The following is an 18605-nucleotide window of genomic DNA, read 5'->3' as shown; positions in this document are numbered from 1 at the left end:
CTTTTCAATGAGTACATGAGTGCATTTTAGTTTTGGGAGTGGGTGCTAATTATAGAAGCAGCCCCAGGAAGCAGCTGGAAAAAGTTAAGTGACATTTCCCCGGTGAGCTGGAAGGGTTATGATCCGGGGCTCTCCAGAAGTGCATTCTGGGAAAGTGTAAACAAAGAGCCAGAATATATATTTTTAATTATTTCACAGGGATGTGGGTGTCGCTGGCAGGGCCGGCATTTATTACCCATCCCTAATTGCCCCTTGAGAAGGTGGTGGTGAGCTGCCCTCTTGAACTGCTGCACTCTGAGAAGTGTAGGTACACACACCGTGCTGAGAGGGAGGGAGTTCCTGGATTTTTCACCCAGCGACAGTGAGGGAATGGCGGTGAAACGTATGGAAAATTCTGGCACGTGGGACAGCTGGATTCGCAGTCCCACAGTTCCAGCTTCCACAGGAATCCCAGGACCCTCCCTTCACCGGACGCGTCACCAAAATACACCAGATTGAGAAGGTGACGTTAATGCGCGTTCTTCGGCTTAAATCAGGTCAGACCTTCATTCATGTCAGCAGATAGAGAAATTAGCTCGGATAGGGATTCATTGCTCAGGTTATACAGCATAATTTTAGCCCTCTTGTGAGTTTGGCAAACTGGGAATAAAAACAGAAAATGCTCAGCAGGTCAGGCAGCGGATGGGGACATAGGTGCAGAGTTAATAGGTGGGATTTTCCAGGTTCCCCCCCCCCCCCCCACCCCCCCCCCACACCCCGCAGCGTGTTCACGCCGGTGGGCGTTCGACGTCAGCGGGAGCCGAAGATCCCACCGGCGAGAACGGACGGAAAATTCCGGCCAATGTCTCGGTTCAATGACCTTTCGTCACGACGAACAGGGCGTTCGAGGCACGGATCGCTTTCGATCCAATGCAGGGGAAAAGACACGATGCACAAGAGATGGCGTGTAATTGGGTGGAAGATAGGAGAGATTCGTGCAGTAGGAATGGGGAGGGGGCGCGATAATGAGATGATTAAACAAACAGAGGTCGGGTTCTGGGGAGGTTTAAGTGGCAACATCAGAGGGAATTGGATCGGCACATGGAGCACACCAGAATGACAGGGCGTGGGATAGCTGGATCTTGGTTTCGGACAATGCTCGGCACAACATCGAGGGCCGAAGGGCCTATTCTGTGCTGTACTATGTTCTATGAAAAGCATGGAAAATCATGGGAAAGACTCCTACGGCCGGGCAACGTTTCAGGGAACATTGGGTCGGCCCCGAGTGGTGCAAACCACCACCCCCACCACCGCTGATAGGGGATCCCCTACCCCGGGCAGCAGCCCACACATCCCCCACCCCCAGTGGCTCTGATTTGCTGCATTATTGGAGCATCTCTGTGGATCACTAGTTCAGTAACAGAACCATTCAGTACCACAAGTACAAGACTTTCCTTTTTCTTTTATGTTTTGCCTCCTGACGGGTCAGCTGGGGCTCAGCGGGTAGCACTCTTGTCTCTGAAGCTGGGCGCTGCGGGTTCGAACCCCGGAGAGCCGAGAGCAGAGCAGCAAACTCTACGTGGAAACCAGTCTGGTATTGGGGAGGGCAGGTGGGGAGTGGGGGAGTGGGGGGGGGGGGGTAAAAGATGGGTGTAAAAGACCCCACTGCACTCTAGGAGCAGGAATTGTTCGCAGCCAACACTTCGCCCCGAATCCAAACCACTAAATCAGATTGCTGCCAATGGGATCTTGCTGTGCACAAATAGGCTGCTATGTTTTTCCACATCACGACAGTAGCCTCACTTCGAAAAGTGCCTCATTGTAAAGTGCTGTCAGAGGTCTGGAGGAGGGTGGGTGCTATACAAATGTACGGTTTTTTCCCCCTCCTTTCTTTTGCCGTGTAAAAGGATTCTCATCTTCCCAGAATAAATAGTTCAATGGATGGTGACATTGCCTCCAAGCTGAGCAGAATTTTGAAGTGGGAGTTTACTTGTTTAAGGAAACCTTCCAAGTCGTTTTCGTTTTGTCCCCAAGCCTGTCAAGCACCTAGATACAATGTCAGTGATAACCTTAGAGCAGCCTAATGCAACAGAATTTAAACAAAATTCATGCATTATTACATTTGCTTCTCTTCTGCAATGATCCTCGTCTGGTTAAGGCTTTTATTGTTAAGGTCACATCATGTGGTACCCCCCCCCCCCCAAGCACAAAGGGGTATGAGGAGGGTGCCCAGCTTTGGCCCAGTTACACGTGGCTCTCATAAATAACCCGGGGGGTTTTCCCAATCACAGCTGGCGCGGGAAGGGTGCTATTTTCCACCACCACTGCCGTGACGTGGTTGGCCTTCTCAGTCACCGCTGGCTCAAGCTTGCCGGCACCTTCCGTCACCGGCGGCTCAACCTGCAGGTCATTCTCAACCGTTGCGGGCTCCGCCTCCGCCTCCGTGGTCTCTGGCTCGGGCTGCCGTTCGCTACCCTGCTGGCACTCGCTCTCAAGGTTCTCTTCGCTACTCAAGGGGTGCACCGAGACCTTAATTGCAATGTGCTGGGGCTGCTCATGCAAGGACGACTCGTCCGAGTCCCCGGCCGAAGAGTTACTCCGCTTTAAAGAATTGGGGATAGTGTACACTTCGTCTCGGGGGTCTTGGCACGCTGGCCCAGCTCCGACGTAGATATGGCTGGGCTCCTCCATGCCCACAACCTCCATCATCTCCTCCACAAACATCTTGCAGTTCATGATGAGAGGCGGAAGGGGAATACTTCGGGCAAGTTCCTCTATGTACCGGGCAAACTCCATCGTCTTAAACTGGGTGACTTTGGCCAGTTCCAGCGTCTTGGCGGAGGTGATGATCGGGATGCGCTTGGCGATCTCAAAGGCCTTTTGCAGCTTCTCCGCTCCCTCGGTCCTGAAGAACTCATTGATGGCCTTCTCCGTCTTCTTGAGGTGACTGCTCATCATGCAGAGGCGGGTGATGTTCAGGATCATCACGATGGTGAACGCCACTAGGCAAACAATCATATAGTAAACGCCCATGTCTCCAGAGGTGAAGATGACCCTGAGAGTCACTGTGTAATTGACACTGCCGTGGAGGTTGGAGGCCACACACGTATACTTGCCTCGGTCACCAAACGAAACCGTGGTGATGTTTAACAGCCCACTATCCGAAATCCAACTATTTTCTGGTGAAACAATAGAGAAAAACCTTTTTAAAATCAATCAAGCAGCAAAACGCTCATCAAAAATAAAAACTATCTCACACCAAACTTTTTATTTAAGCTTTTCTAATAATCTGCCTCCTCCCAAACATTTGTAATTTTTTAGGGGGGGAATAGATTGTGGCCTGGTGTTCATAGAACATAAAACATGTTCAGGGCAGCACGGTAGCAATGTGGATAGCACAATTGCTTCACAGCTCTAGGGTCCCAGGTTCGATTCCGGCTTGGGTCACTGTCTGTGCGGAGTCTGCACACCCTCCCCATGTGTGCGTGGGTTTCCTCCGGGTGCTCCGGTTTCCTCCCACAGTCCAAAGATGTGCCGGTTAGGTGGATTGGCTATGATAAATTGCCCTCAGTGTCCAAAATTGCCCTTAGTGTTGGGTGGGGTTACTGGGTTATGGGGATAGGGTGGAGCTGTTGACCTTGGGTAGGATGCTCTTTCCAAGAGCCGGTGCAGACGCGATGGGCCGAATGGCCCCCTTCTGCACTGTAAATGCTATGCTAATCTATGAAAATTCTATGAACATATAGTGCCGAAAGAAGCCATTCGGCCCATCGAGTCTGCACCGACCCACTTAAGCCCTCACTTCCACACTATTCCCGTTACCCAATACCCCTCCTAACCATTTTGGACCCTAAGGGCAATTTAGCACAGCCAATCCACCTAACCTGCACATCTTTGGACTGTGGGAGGAAACCGGAGCACCCGGAGGAAACCCACGCAGACACGAGGAGAACGTGCAGACTCCGCACAGACAGTGACGCAGCAGGGAATCGAACCTGGGTCCCTGGCGCTGTGAAGCCTCAGTGCTAGCCACATGTGCTAGCGTGCTGCCGTGTTACTATTGTAGCAGGCCAGAGATCCAGGCTAATACTTTGGACACATGGCACATTCCACCATGGTAGCTGGCGGGATTTCAATTCAATTCATAAAACCTGGGGGAATTCGTGAAACTAATTATTGATTGCCGTAAAAACCCACCTGGTTCACTAATGTCCTTTAAGGAAGGAAATCTGCCGCCCTTACCTGGTCTGGCCTACATGTGACTCCAGACCCACAGCAATGTGGTCGACTCTCAAAGGCAAACAGGGATATACAACAAATGCTAGAGTGATGTCCTCACCCCACGATATAATTTTTTAAAAGTTTATTGCTTAACTCAAGCCCCATGTTTCTCTATGCCTGCCACCAGTCTGTCCAATTTACAAATATGTTCAAATCCTCCGGTAGTTTATACTGTTGAACTTTGGAGTCTACCATCTTCACCAGCTTTGTATCACCTGCAAATGTGGTCGTCGTGATAGTGACTCCTCGATCCAGAGGTCTCGAAACAACCTGTCGGACCCCACATTCTCTCATGTTGACAAAAATCATATCATCAATCTCCATCAACCAATTTAAAATATATCCACCGATACACGCTATCTTTATTTTCAGCTACCAATATTAAAATAAAAGTTGTCTTGTGTATCGGTATCTAATTGGTCATTGTTAGGGATATCGTGACACTGCAGGTCGGAAAACTTTGAAACGATTTTCATTGTCCTTTAAATGGTCACATCTGGTGCACCAAAACTGCCAATGAATTACACCAAGTTGGTGTACCACTGCATCCTTCGTTTGAAGGTTACGGTATACTTTTAGACTCGGTAGTTATTGTGCTATTATCATAACTATCAATATTGCAAGGGTTAATGTAGTGTCGAGAGTAGCCACTAGAGGGAGCTACAGTTACAACTATATAAGGCAGTGATGCTAGACCTTAGAGGAGGCGTGTATGCAGGAGTTAGCTAGTGAAGGTCAGAAGAGCAGATAGTGCAAGTAAGGTTGGATTATAGTTTATGCCAGTAGTGAGATTAGCAGTAGATGAGTGTAGTTAGATGTTATTGATCAATTGTGTATTCCTAACGCTGTGTGGAATCCCAGTTTAGTAATGTAAATAAAATCATAGCTTTGTTCAAGTTATTCTGTGGTCATTGCGAACACTACGCCAACCATCCTGAAATAAGCAACACAAAGAACACCACAGTTATGATATGAGTAAAGTCGCCATAGTCCCAGATGACCATAAACTGCTTTCCCCACCGACTGGTGGTGATTTAACCTGAGGGTCACCACGTCTCAGGCGAGGGGCAAGGTTGAGCCTTCATGAATAACCTCAGCCCCTACGGGAATTGAACCCGTGCTGACAGCCTTACCCTGCATTACGAACCAGCCGTCCAGCCAACTGAGCTAAAGTCTTAACTGCCAGTCCCTTGCTGCCCCGAGGGCAGAAATACTATAACGCCCATGTTGCCCACAACCTAAGTACAATGCTTTGTGTAAACTAAGCCAATATCAATTCACAACCATATTCGCCAGACAGAATAACACCTCCCATTTGTTAGATTTATACGACCATAACCGGAGTATGAGGCCCAGAAATCTCAGTTCTATTTCTTTATTGTTGGTTTGTCCTATTTGTATTAGAACAGCACCTTGTATTAATTTAAGGTCATGAACTTAGTGAGGCATAGGTTTTTATAAAATGACAAGTCACTTCTTAGGAGCATAATCAGATCAAAACTAGCACTCAACCAAAGGGGAGGCATTAAGACAGACGAGGAGGCCAAATGCTTAGTCAAAGAGGTTGCTTCTAAGCAGCGCCTGAAAGAAGGAGAGAGAGGGGGGGGGGGGGAATAGAGAGAGAGGTGTGGAGACAGAAAGGAATCTCAGAATTTAGGGCCTGCATGGCACGGGTACCAATGGCAGGGCGAAGAAAATGGGTGATGTGGAAGAGGTCAGGGTTGGAGGGCGGCAGAGTTGCAGGACTGGAGGAGGGTGGGGAGATAGGCAGGAGTGAGGCCGTGGAGGGAATACAGGAGCTGAAGTACTTTCATTCTCACTGTGGTTTGAAAATGGCTTTCCTTGGCACCATTGCTTCTTTGATAGATAAGCCTTAAAGCGGAACACCAATATCTGTTACATCTACAGATCAGCGTTGATGCAAATTAATGGAAATTTAATAATTAATGGATTAGAAGCAAAGTAATAAAGTTGCATCAATGTAACAACCTCAAAGCACTTTACAGCCAATTAAATACTCCTGACTTGCAGCCACTGTTATAATGCAGCAATAATGACAATTGACTGACACCAGAGCCAGCTCATAAAATAAATGAAAATGCCACCTGATTGGGGAGGAATATTGACTAGGGCACTGGGGGGGGGGACTTTCTTCAAAATATTGCCATGGGAGCACCTTGGTTGAAAGCGTGATCAAACCTGCAACAGTGCAGCACTCCCCCAATACTGCACTGGAGAGTCAGCCAAGATTTTTTGTTCAAGACTACAGTGGGATTTGAACCCACAACCATGTCCAAATGCTGAAAGCCCTGGACAATATCCTAGCTTGGGCTGGCAGGTAACAAATAACATTCACGCCACACAAGTGCCAGACAACGACCATTTCCAATAAGAGAGAATCAAATCATCTCCCCTTGACATTCAATGACATTAACACCACTGAGACCCCCACTATCAACATCCCAGGGTTTAACATTGATCAGAAACTGAACTGGACTTGCCACATAAATACTGTGGCTATAAGAGCAGGTCAAAGGCTGGGAATTCTGCAGCGAATAACTCACTGACTCCCCAAAGCCAGTCCACCGCCTACAAGATACAAGTCAGCAGTGTGATGGAATACTCCCCACTTGCCTGGATGACATTGAACTCAAAATGTTCAATGTCATCCAGGACAAAGTAGCCCGCTTGATTGCTCCCCCTTCCACAAACGTTCACTCCCTCCGCCACCGACAAACAGTAGCAGCCGTGTGTACCATCTACAAGATGCACTGCAGTAATTCACCAAGGCTCCTTAGGCAGCACCTTCCAAACGTATGGCCACTACCATCTAGAAGGACAAGAGCAGCAAATACCTTGGAACCCCAAGACCTGGGGGTTCCCCTCCAAATTACCCACCATCCTGACTTGGAAATATATCGCCGTTCCTTCACGGCCACTGGGTCAGTATCCTGGAACTCCCTAACAGCACAAGGACTGCAGCGGTTCAAGAAGGCAGCTCACCACAACCTTCCGAAGGGCAACTAGGGACGGGCAATAAATGCCAGTCAAATGTTTCATAAAAGTGTTTGAATTAGACAAACATAGAAAAGGAAAGAAATGACAACAATATGTCGCAAATTATTGAATGTGTAAAGACAATCCTCTTTCTTGCAACATTGTATACAATGGCCGGGATTCTCCGTTCTGGTGCCTAAGTGCTCCCACCAACTGGGCCAGGTCTCTGCTAGCGATGGAGGGGCGGCCAAGTGCAATTCACAGTATTGGACCATGCAAATCTATGCATGGCAGAGACGGACTCCATTAAAATCCCAGTATCGGACCGCCAATTTGAGCGACGGCCCAGCGTTCAGCGTCGAGCTCCTCTTCTCCCCCCCCCCCCCCCCCCCCCCATTTGTGGGTCCAGTGTCTGGTCTGTTCTTTCCAGCCCTGGGCAACCTGAAGATCGCCCTTGGCATGGTGATCCCAGGCAGCCCTCTGTTCAACAGAACCCTCCTGTTCTGACATTGTAAACTCTGAAGTGGCCTCCTCAGCCTGAACTGCTCTTGCTGACAGCTGATGGGCAGTCCAGGCAGGTCAGTGAAGAATCAATGCAGAAACACTTTCCCTGTCCTACCATCTACCCCTCAGACAAAAGCCTTTAGAACAGCAGCTCTTCCAAATGTCAGAGGCTGCCTCGAAAGCCCACAACACTTGAAAAGGCTTCAAATCTCCTGACACCCTTTGAAATGCTCAGCGCCCATTCAATTTCACAGAGCAGCACCTTTCACTAGTCTATGATTGATTGACAGCTTAATTATTCAGACACAGCTGCATACTGAGTTTGTTTATTTATCTTCCCCTTTATGCTTTAATGCATCTCAAGTACCCTGCTTTGATGCTAACCACAATATTTATAAACATTCTTGCTATGATTGACAGCTCCAGACCACACCAAAGCAGCTAAGTGGTTTCACTTCCTCTTTTCTAACAGCTGAAAGCAGTTTTTTTTTCATAGAATTTACAGTGCAGACCATTCGGCCCATCGAGTCTGCACCGGCTCTTGGAAAGAGCACCCTATCCGAGGTCCACACCTCTACCCTATCCCCATAACCCAGTAACCCCACCCAACACTAAGGGCAATTTTGGACACTAAGGGCAATTTATCATGGCCAATCCACCTAACCTGCACATCTTTGGACTGTGGGAGGAAACCGGAGCACCCGGAGGAAACCCACGCACACACGGGGAGGACGTGCAGACTCCGCACAGACAGTGACCCAAGCCGGAATCGAACTTGGGACCCTGGAGCTGTGAAGCAATTGTGCTATCCACAATGCTACCGTGCTGCCCTCAGTTAGCTGAGCCAATCCCCAGGACCGTTGGGGGATGCCCCCCCCCTTCCCCCGCCTTAGCCTGTCAGTGACAGAGGGACACATTACCAATTGACTGACCCCAATAATCCCCCTCGGGATCCTCCAAACTAGGCTGCGCTTGGCCATACTTACACCAAAGCCCAACCTGTGGATTTCCCGTTGTGGGAGTCATAGCAACACACAGGGGATGTGGGGGGAGGGAGGGGGGGTTGGGAGAATCAAGCTGCCAGCCCGTTAATTGCATGCTGATGCATGCAGATCACTATTTTGCATTATCCACCGTGTGGGCCGGGTTGTGTGCTATGGTCAGTGGTGAGGGATCAGAGAATGTTCCGGCACTAATCCTGCTTTTCTGCCGACCCTCCATTCTCTGCCCGATCGGGATTCCCAATCGCAGCGGAGGTGAATTGAGAACCTCTGCCAATATCTAGGCAGTCAACATGGTACAGGTGATAAAAGTAAGGATATAATGTTGGAATTGTATAAAACACTGATGAGGTCACAACTGGAGTATCGTGTGTAGTTCTGGTCATTGAATTACACAAAGGACGTTATTGCTCTGGAGAGAGTGCAGAGGAGGTTGACAAGAATGTTGCCAGGGGTCAAATAGTGTAGCTACGAAGAGAGATTGGATAGGTTGGGGTTATTTTCCTTGGAACAAAGAAGGCTGAGGGGGTGACTTAATTGAGGATGTACAAAATTATGAAGGGATGAGATGGGGCGGACACGATAAAATCCTTTCACCTGGTGGAGAATTCTAGAACCAGGGGGAATAGATTCAAGCTGGAATATAAAAGCAGGGATGTACTTCTGAAGCTTTATAAAGCATTAGTTAGGCCCCATTTAGAATACTGTGAGCGATTTTGGGCCCCACACCTCAGGAAGGACATACTGGCACTGGAGCGGGTCCAGCGGAGATTCACACGGATGATCCCAGGAATGGTAGGCCTAACATACGATGAACATCTGAGGATCCTGGGATTATATTCATTGGAGTTTAGGAGGTTGAGGGGAGATCTAATAGAAACTTACAAGATAATGAATGGCTTAGATAGGGTAGACGTAGGGAAGTTGTTTCCATTAGCAGGGGAGACTAGGACCCGGGGGCACAGCCTTAGAATAAAAGGGAGTCACTTTAGAACAGAGATGAGGAGAAATTTCTTCAGCCAGAGAGTGGTGGGTCTGTGGAATTCATTGCCACAGAGGGCGGTGGAGGCCGGGACGTTGAGTGTCTTTAAGACAGAAGTTGATCAATTCTTGATTTCTCGAGGAATTAAGGGCTATGGAGAGAGAGCGGGTAAATGGAGTTGAAATCAGCCATGATTGAATGGTGGAGTGGACTCGATGGGCCGAATGGCCTTACCTCCGCTCCTATGTCTTATGGTCTTAAGATAAGTGGCAGAAGGTGTAGAGGGGACGTGAGGAAGAACTTATTTACGCAGAGGGTAATGGGAGTCTGGAATTCACTGCCCGAGTTGGTGGTGGAGGCAGAGACCCTAAAAGTCCTGCACCTTAAGTGTTCTAAGCTACAGGGCTATGGACTGGGAGGTGGGATTAGAAACGGCACTGGGTGTCCTCAGGCTGGCATGAACAAGACAGGCCAAATGGCCTCCTTCTGTGCTGTAACTTTCTATGATTCTGTGGGTTAACGGATAAAGACCTTCTTGTTTCGGCATTTTGCCTCATCACCATTAAGATTGGATTGTGCTCAAGATGATGCTGAGCTTCAGTCATTTTTTGCTCCCCTTATCCAGGACAAAGGGAGCATTAAGATAATCAACTGCATCTCGGTGTGCCAGCAATGCCCAACTGGATTGTTTCCTTACAATGCCAAACCACTGATGGATGACAGTACCAGACATAATGCAGTTGGCAAGAGTGCACATTATATCAGCAGGCTTCATATCTCTGCAAGGCTTTTGGGGTTATTTAAAAATAGCAGGTGAAGAGCCACGTGGGACTTCCAGAAGTGCTGAATTACATCAATGTTCTTGCAACCTTGAGGATCAGGACGGCGGGAATAACTGACTCCATCCCCTACGGTGATAATTTGAAACAAAATGATATCTTCTTATTCCTGGTCCCATCTTGCAATATACCAAATCTCTTACCCGTCAAACACACCACCACGGGCCACCCAGCGCTGACCTAGGGATTGGAAACGACAATGGCAAGTCCAGCTCTGTCGACATTCCTTACTAATATCTTGGAGCTTGTGCCAAAGTTGGGAGAGCTGTCTCACAGGCTAATCAAGCAACAGCCTGACATGGTCATACTCACGGAATCATACCTTACAGATAACGTCCCAGACACCACTATCATCATGCCTGGGTCTGTCCTGTCTCACCGGCAGGACAGACCCAGCAGAGGTGGCGGCACAGTGGTATCTGATCGGGAGGGAGTTGCCCTGGAAGTCCTCAACATCGACTCTGGACCCCACGAAGTCTCATGGCTACGACTGGCCGAGCCTTAACTGCTACACTGGGTCTGCGGCAGGTATTGGGGTAGCCAACAAGACGGAAAAACATGCTAGAACTCATGCTCACCATTTGTCCATGACCACCCCACAGTCCATGTGGAGACAAAGACCCGATTTCACATTGAGGCTACCCTCCACCGTGTGCAATGGGACTCAAAACTGAGGCGCCGTGGGCCATGGGCAGCAGCAGAATTGTACTCAGCCACAATCTGTAACCTCATTGCCCGGCCTATCCCCCATGCTAACCTTACCACAAAGCCAGGTTGAATGAAGATTGCTGGAGGACATGCCGGGAGCAACACCAGGCAGACCAAAAAAATGAGATGTCGACCTGGTGAAGCTACAACTCAGGACTACTTGTGTGCCGAACAACAGAGGCAGCAAATGATAGACAGAGCTAGGCGATCCCACAGCCAATGGATCAGATCTAAGCTCTGCAGTCCTGCCACTTCCAGCCGTGAAACAACTCACTGGAGGAGGAGGTTCCACAAATATCCCCATCCTCTAAGATGGAGGATCCCAGCACATTAGTGAAAAAGATAAGTATTCACACTAATCTTCGGCCAGGGGTGCCGAGTGGGCGGTCCACCTTGGCGTCCTCCACAGATGCCAGTCTTCAGCCAATTCGATTCACCTCATGTGATATTAAGAAACAGCTGAAGGCACTGGATACTGCAAAGGCTATGGGCCCTGACAATATTAATAGCATTGAAAACTTGTGCTTCAGAACTTGCTGTGCCCCTCGCCAAGCTGCTCCAGTATAACTACCATGAGCATCTACCCGGCAAAGTGAAAAATGTATCCTGAACACAAAACGCAGGACAAATCCAACTCAATCCTAAAAGTCTACTCTCACACATCAGTAAAGTGACGGAGAAAGTCATCAACAGTGCTATTAGACAGCAGTTACTCAGCAATAACCTGCTCACGGACGTTCAGTTTGGGTTCTGCCAGGGTCACTCATTACTAGGGGGCATAGGTTTAAGGTGGGAGGCGCATGGTTTAGAGGAGATGTACGAGGCAAGTTTTTTTACACACAGGGTAGTGGGAGCCTGGAACCTGCTACCGGAGGAGGTGGTGGAAGCAGGGGCGATAGTGAATTTTAAGGGGCATCTTGACAAAGACATGAATAGGATGGGAATAGAGGGATATGGACCCCGGAAGTGTAGAAGATTTTAGTTTAGATGGGCAGCATGGTCGGCGCAGGCTTGGAGGGCCGAAGGGCCTGTTCCTGTGCTGTACTTTTCTTTGTTCTTTGTAATAGAACATAGAACATACGGTGCAGAAGGAGGCCATTCGGCCCATCGAGTCTGCACTGACCCACTTAAGCCCTCATTTCCACCCTACCCCTGTAACCCAATTACCCCTCCTAACCTTTTTGGACACTAAGGGCAATTTAGCATGGCCAATCCACCTAACCTGCACATCTTGGACTGTGGGAGGAAACCGGAGCGCCCGGAGGAAACCCACGCAGACACGGGGAGAACCTGCAAACGCCACACAGACAGTGACCCAGCGGGGAATCGAACCTGGGACCCTGGCGCTGTGAAGCCACAGTGCTACCCACTGTGCTACCGTGTTCTGCAGTTGACTGTCATGGACAAGCTTCTGACTCGTTACTACACATTAAGCTAAAGCTGACACCTACCACTTTAATGGTGCCATTAAATGTACTTCATACCCATTTACAGTTCAATGATAGATACTTAGTTTTCCTCTAAATCAAACCTGAAGCCTTGAAATATGCACAGTCAGCTGAAATGAAACATTTGCTTCCATTTTTAAAAATGTATTTGCCTCTTTAATAAGCCTCTGTGGTTTGTGTTAGAGCCCCCATGCCTTTTGTGATAAAATGAGCAATCTATGTACACCCAACAACATCTGAGATAAGAAATGATTTTCAAATGAATGCTCCTCACCTGCTTAAAACATTAAACTATCATTTCTCTTTTTGGACAATGGAAGGTCGAGGAAACCTAGATTGTTCCTAAAGTCAGGTCAGCTGAGTCTGAACGTATGGCACTCCGGCAATGCAACAGTGGCTAGCACTGCTCAATTGGCATTGAATTAACCACGATACTAACGGGCAACTCTAAAGTGCATTGAATTAGGCGCAGGAGGAACCAATGGCCCCATTCAGCCAGCTCCACCGTTCAATAAGATCGTGACATATCTAATTGAGGCCTCAGCTTCACATTCTGCCTGCCGCCAATAGCCTTTGACTCCCTTCTTCCCATCTCCACCTTAAATAGGAGAACGCTTATTTTTAAATGTTGTCCTCTAGTTCTCCAGCAAGACAAGACATCCTTTCTGCACGCTCCAGATCTTGTATGTTTCAATAAAATCGCCTCTCATTCTTTTAAACGCCAATGAAAACAGGCCCAAGCCTGTCCAAACTTTCCTCATAAGGTAACCCCTTCCCATCCCATGTATCAAGCCAAATGCACCTTCTGTGAACTGCTTCTAACGCATTTTCATCCTTCAATGTTAACTATGACAAATCAGTACACTGTCAACAGAAAGGATCCACAGAGAGAAATATAAATGGGTTACAGGCCTGTAATTACCTGGAAGCCATTAACCATCTCCAAGATCATGCAACCTCAGTAAAGCCACACGCAACTAAAGAGAAATGTGCATTTTATTAAATTAGGCCTTCAGTTACACTTCCAGAAGATGCTTCCTTCAAGATTGCAGGGCTCCAAGGATATAAACAGATTACATAGATACATAGAAGATGCGAGCAGGAGGAGGCCTCATGGCCCTTCGAGCCTGCTCCGCCATTTATCACGATCATGGCTGATCATCCAACTCAATAGCCTAATCCTGCTTTCTCCCCATAGCCTTTGATCCCATTCACCCCAAGTGCTATATCTAGCCGCCTCTTGAATACATTCAATGTTTTAGCATCAACTACTTCCTGTGGCAATGAATTCCACAGGCTCACCACTCTTTGTGTGAAGAAATGTCCGTTTCCTCAGACTGTGACCACTGGTCCTGGACACACTCACCATTGGGAACATCTTCCCTGCATCTACCCTGTCTAGTCTTGTTAGAATGTTATAAATCTCCATGAGATCCCCCCTCATTCTTCTAAACTCCAGCGAGAACAATCCCAACCTAGTCAATCTCTCCTCATATGACAGTCCCGCCATCCCTGGAATCAGTCTGGTAAACCTTCGCTGCACTCCCTTGAGAGCAAGAACATCCTTCCTCAGAAAAGGAGACCAAAACTGCACACAATACTCCAAGTGTGGTGTCACCAAGGCCCTATATAATTGCAGCAACACATCCCTGCTTCTATACTCGAAACTTCTCGCAATGAAGGCCAACATACCATTAGCCTTCTTTACCGCCTGCTGCACCTGCATGCTTACCTTCAGCGACTGGTGCACAAGGACACCCAGATCCCGCTGCACACTCCCCTCTCCCAATTTACAACCATTCAGGTAGTAATCTGCCTTCCTGTTTTTGCTTCCAAAGTGAATAACCTCACACTTATCCAAATTATACTGCATCTGCCATTGATTTGCTCGCCCAACCTGTCCAGATCTTGCTGTAGGATCCCTGTATCCTCGTCACAGTTCACCCTCCCACCCAACTTGGTATCATCTGCAAATTTTGAGATGTTACATTTTGTTCCCTCATCCAAATCATTAATATATATTGTGAACAGCTGGGGTGAACAGCACCGATCCCTGTGGTACCCCACTAGTTACTGCCTGCCAATTTGAAAATGACCCATTAATTCCTACTCTTTGTTTCCTCTCTACCAATCAGTTTTCTATCCACCTCAATACACTTCTCCCAATCGCATGCGCTTTAATTTTGCACAATAATCTCTTATGCGGGACTTTGTCAAACACCTTTTGAAAGTCCAAATATACCACATCAACTGGCTCCCCCTTGTCAACTGTACTGGTTACATCTTCAAAGAATCCCAACAGATTTGTCAAGCATGATTTTCCTTCATAAATCCATGCTGACTCTGACCGATCCTGCCACTGCTTTCTAAATGTTCCGCAATAAAGTCCTTGATTGGGCAGCACATTAGCACAAGTGGATAGCACTGTGGCTTCACAGCGCCAGGGTCCCAGGTTCGATTCCCCGCTGGGTTACTGTCTGTGCGGAGTCTGCACACTCTCCCCGTGTCTGCGTGGGTTTCCTCCCACAGTCCAAAGATGTGCAGGTTAGGTGGACTGGCCATGATAAATTGCCCTTAGTGACCAAAAAGGTTAGGAGGGGTTATTGGGTTACCGGGATAGGGTGGAAGTGAGGGATTGAGTGGGTCGGTGCAGAATCCATGGGCCGAATGGCCTCCTTCTGCACTGTATGTTCTATTAATAGTGTCAGTGGGTGGCAAAGCAATGTGTTAAGATTGACACACTATGCAAGGAAGCAGTGGGGTGATCTACAATCCCACACACATTGTGCTCCTGACTGAGGCTGGACCACACCAGTGAGCAGCCAAACGGAGGGAAGGTGCTTCACCACCAGAGGAGGAAGAAATGAATTTAGGTAGTCTCACATCCCTTGGATGTCCCAAAGTACCTGGCAACCAATCCAAGTGTAGTCACCATTGCCACGTGGCTAATTAGGCACAGCAGGGAATGGCAAGAAACACATCAGATGAAACAACCAAGTTGACCTGTTTTTTTGTTGACGTAGTTACGATCAGGGGGTGACTGTTGGCCACAACAATTCTCCATTATTTATCAAACCATATCACAGGGTTGTTTTACGTCGCTTTAACCACCTGATAGACAACAGCACTCAAAACTGCAATTTTAAAATTATTTCGTGGGATGTGGGTGTCACTGGCAAGGCCAGCAACTGTTGGCCATCCCTAATTGCCCTTTCACTGCGGGGGCAATTAAGATTCACCCACGTTGCTGTGGATCTGGAGTCACATGTTGGCCAGACCAGGTAAGGACGGCAGATTTCCTTCCCTGAAGGACATGAGTAAACCAGGTGGTTTTCTTTTTACAATAACCGATGAGAGTTTCACGGTCACCGTTATGGGCATTTTCTTAAATTAGTTCTTCAGCTACATTTCCAAAATATCTTCCCTTCAAGCTTGTAGTGTTACAACATTTGAAACAGATTAATAGTGTGAGTGGGTGGCACTGCGAGTTGTTAAGATTGACACACTGTGCAGAGAAGCAGTGGGGGTGATCTATAATTCCACACATATCCAGAGAACCTTAGAATCCCGACAGAGCAGAAGGAGGCCATTCGGCCAATCGGGTCTGCACTGAGCCTCTGAAAGATCACCCTACCTAGGCCCACGCCCCCACATATCCCTCTAACCCGACATAAGGGATGGCGGGACTGTTATACGAGGAGAGATTGACTAGGTTGGGATTGTTCTCGCTGGAGTTCAGAAGAATGAGGGGGGGGGGGTCTCATAGAGACTTATAACATTCTAACAGGACTGGACAGGGTAGATGCAGGGAAGATGTTACCAATGATGGGTGTGTCCAGAACCAGGGGTCACAGTCTGAGGATTCAGGGTAAACCATTTCAGACAGTGATTAGGAGACATTTCTTCACCCAAAGAGTGATGAGCCTGTGGAATTCATTACCACAGGAAGTAGTTGATGCTAAAACTTTGAATATATTCAAGAGGCGGCTAGATATAGCACTTGGGGAGAATGGGATCAAAGGCTATGGGGAGAAAGCAGGATTAGGAGTTGGATGATCAGCCATGATCGTGATAAATGGCGGAACAGGCTCGAAGGGCCAAATTGCCCTTTGGTTATACATAGATACATCGAAGATAGGCGCCCATGTATCTATGTATAACTAAACGGCAATTTTTAGCTTGGCCAACCCACCTGACTCATACATCTTTGGACTTTGTGATCCTGATTGAAGCTGGGCTACACTTTATGTTCCAGATTTATTAATTGAATTGAAATTCCACGAGTGGCAGCGATGGGATTTGAACACAAGAGTGTTCTCTGGATTACTTCCAGCTGGAATGTTGTGTGGAATTCTGAACACTAGAGTAGAAAGGAGGGCAAGACCTGGGAGACCACACAGAGGAGATTGACTGGTATGTCACCAGGGAGGAAGGAGTTCAGTTGTGTGAATAGAAAAGGGAAATTGGGGCTGTTCTCCTTAGAGCACAGGAGGTTAAAGGGAGATGCGGCAGAGGTGCTCAAAATCAAAAGGCATTATGGAGTAGACAGGGAGAGACTGCTACAAATGAATGAAGAGACGGAGGGCACAGATTTAAGATAATTGGTTAAAAAAACAAACGGGGATGAGATAAGAACTTTTTTTAAAGCAGGGAACCAGGATGTGAAAGGCGCTGTCTCAAAAAAGTGGTTGTCTCAACGGGAACATGGAAATTGGATATCCACTTAAAAAAAACAAAAAACATTTCCAGGGCCATGGTGAAGGAGCAGGTGATTGAGGCGCTCTGCTAATCCTTTCACACTGCTGGCACTGATAGCCCACATGTGACCCCATTGTGTTAACACGTCACTCAGAAACAGGGCAGGGCGTGGCTTTGACGAAACACCACAAACCACTTTCAGCTTTTATTTTGAGCCAAAAGTCAACATGACATGTTCAGGCGGCAACCACAGGGGTTAGATCTCCACCTGTTGCATAGAATTTCATAGAATTTACAGTGCAGAAGGAAGCCATTCGGCCCATCGCGTATGCACCGGCTCTTGGGAAGAGCACCCTACCCAAGGTCAACACCGCCACCCTATCCCCATAACCCAATAACCCCACCCAACACTAAGGGCAATTTTGGACACTAAGGACAATTTATCATGGCCAATCCACCTAACCCGCACATCTTTGGACTGTGGGAGGAAACCGGAGCACCCGGAGGAAATCCACGCACACACGGGGAGGATGTGCAGACTCCGCACAGACAGTGACCCAAGCCAGAATCGAACCTGGGACCCTGGAGCTGTGAAGCAATTGTGCTATCCACAAGGCTACCGTGCTGCCCCTAACAACCTGTTGTTGTTCAATACGTATTGCAAAACGCTAAACAGACGCCTGTCTGCATAAAGGGAAAAACAGAAAATGTTGGAAGGTATCAGCAGGTCTGGCAGTTCTGTGGAGAGAGAAAGAGGGTTAACGTCTCAGGTCAGCAATCCTTTGGCAGAATGGGAAAATGCTAGAGATTTAATAATAATACTAATTGCTTATTGTCACAAGTAGGCTTCAATGAAGTTACTGTGAAAAGTCCCTCGTCGCCACATTCCGGCACCTGTTCTGGGAGGCCGGTACGGGAATTGAACCCACGCTGCTGGCATTGTTCTGCAATACAAGCCAGCTGTTTAGCCCACTGTGCTAAACCAGCCCCTAACAGAGGGAATCTAAATGGAACCATTACTTCCGCACCCACTCTTTCCAATTCTGGACTTGTCCCGTTGCCGCCCTCTTTTGCCTTGCACGGTCTTCCCTTGTGTCATTTAAACAATTCTCCTCCCACCTTATCCTTTATAATCCTTCCATCCCACACGTTTTTCCCCAGGTTTGCA

General features: G+C 48.0%; 1 protein-coding gene across 1 annotated transcript in view; it reads right to left on the bottom strand.

Annotated features, from left to right (window-relative positions):
- Positions 1–2129: 2129 nt before the first annotated feature.
- LOC140429135 (microfibrillar-associated protein 3-like) overlaps positions 2130–18605 on the bottom strand; it is a 40939-nt gene continuing 24463 nt past the window's right edge. The window contains exon 3 of the mRNA XM_072515752.1: positions 2130–3158. Within this exon, the coding sequence (XP_072371853.1) occupies positions 2224–3158 (935 nt within the window). The 3' untranslated portion in view covers positions 2130–2223. The remainder of the gene's footprint in view (positions 3159–18605) is intronic.

This window comes from Scyliorhinus torazame, chromosome 9 (genome assembly GCF_047496885.1).
Source record: "Scyliorhinus torazame isolate Kashiwa2021f chromosome 9, sScyTor2.1, whole genome shotgun sequence".
Lineage (NCBI taxonomy): Eukaryota > Metazoa > Chordata > Chondrichthyes > Carcharhiniformes > Scyliorhinidae > Scyliorhinus > Scyliorhinus torazame.
The sequence above is the reverse complement of the archived record's forward strand: the minus strand, read 5'-3'. Positions and strand labels throughout refer to the sequence as shown.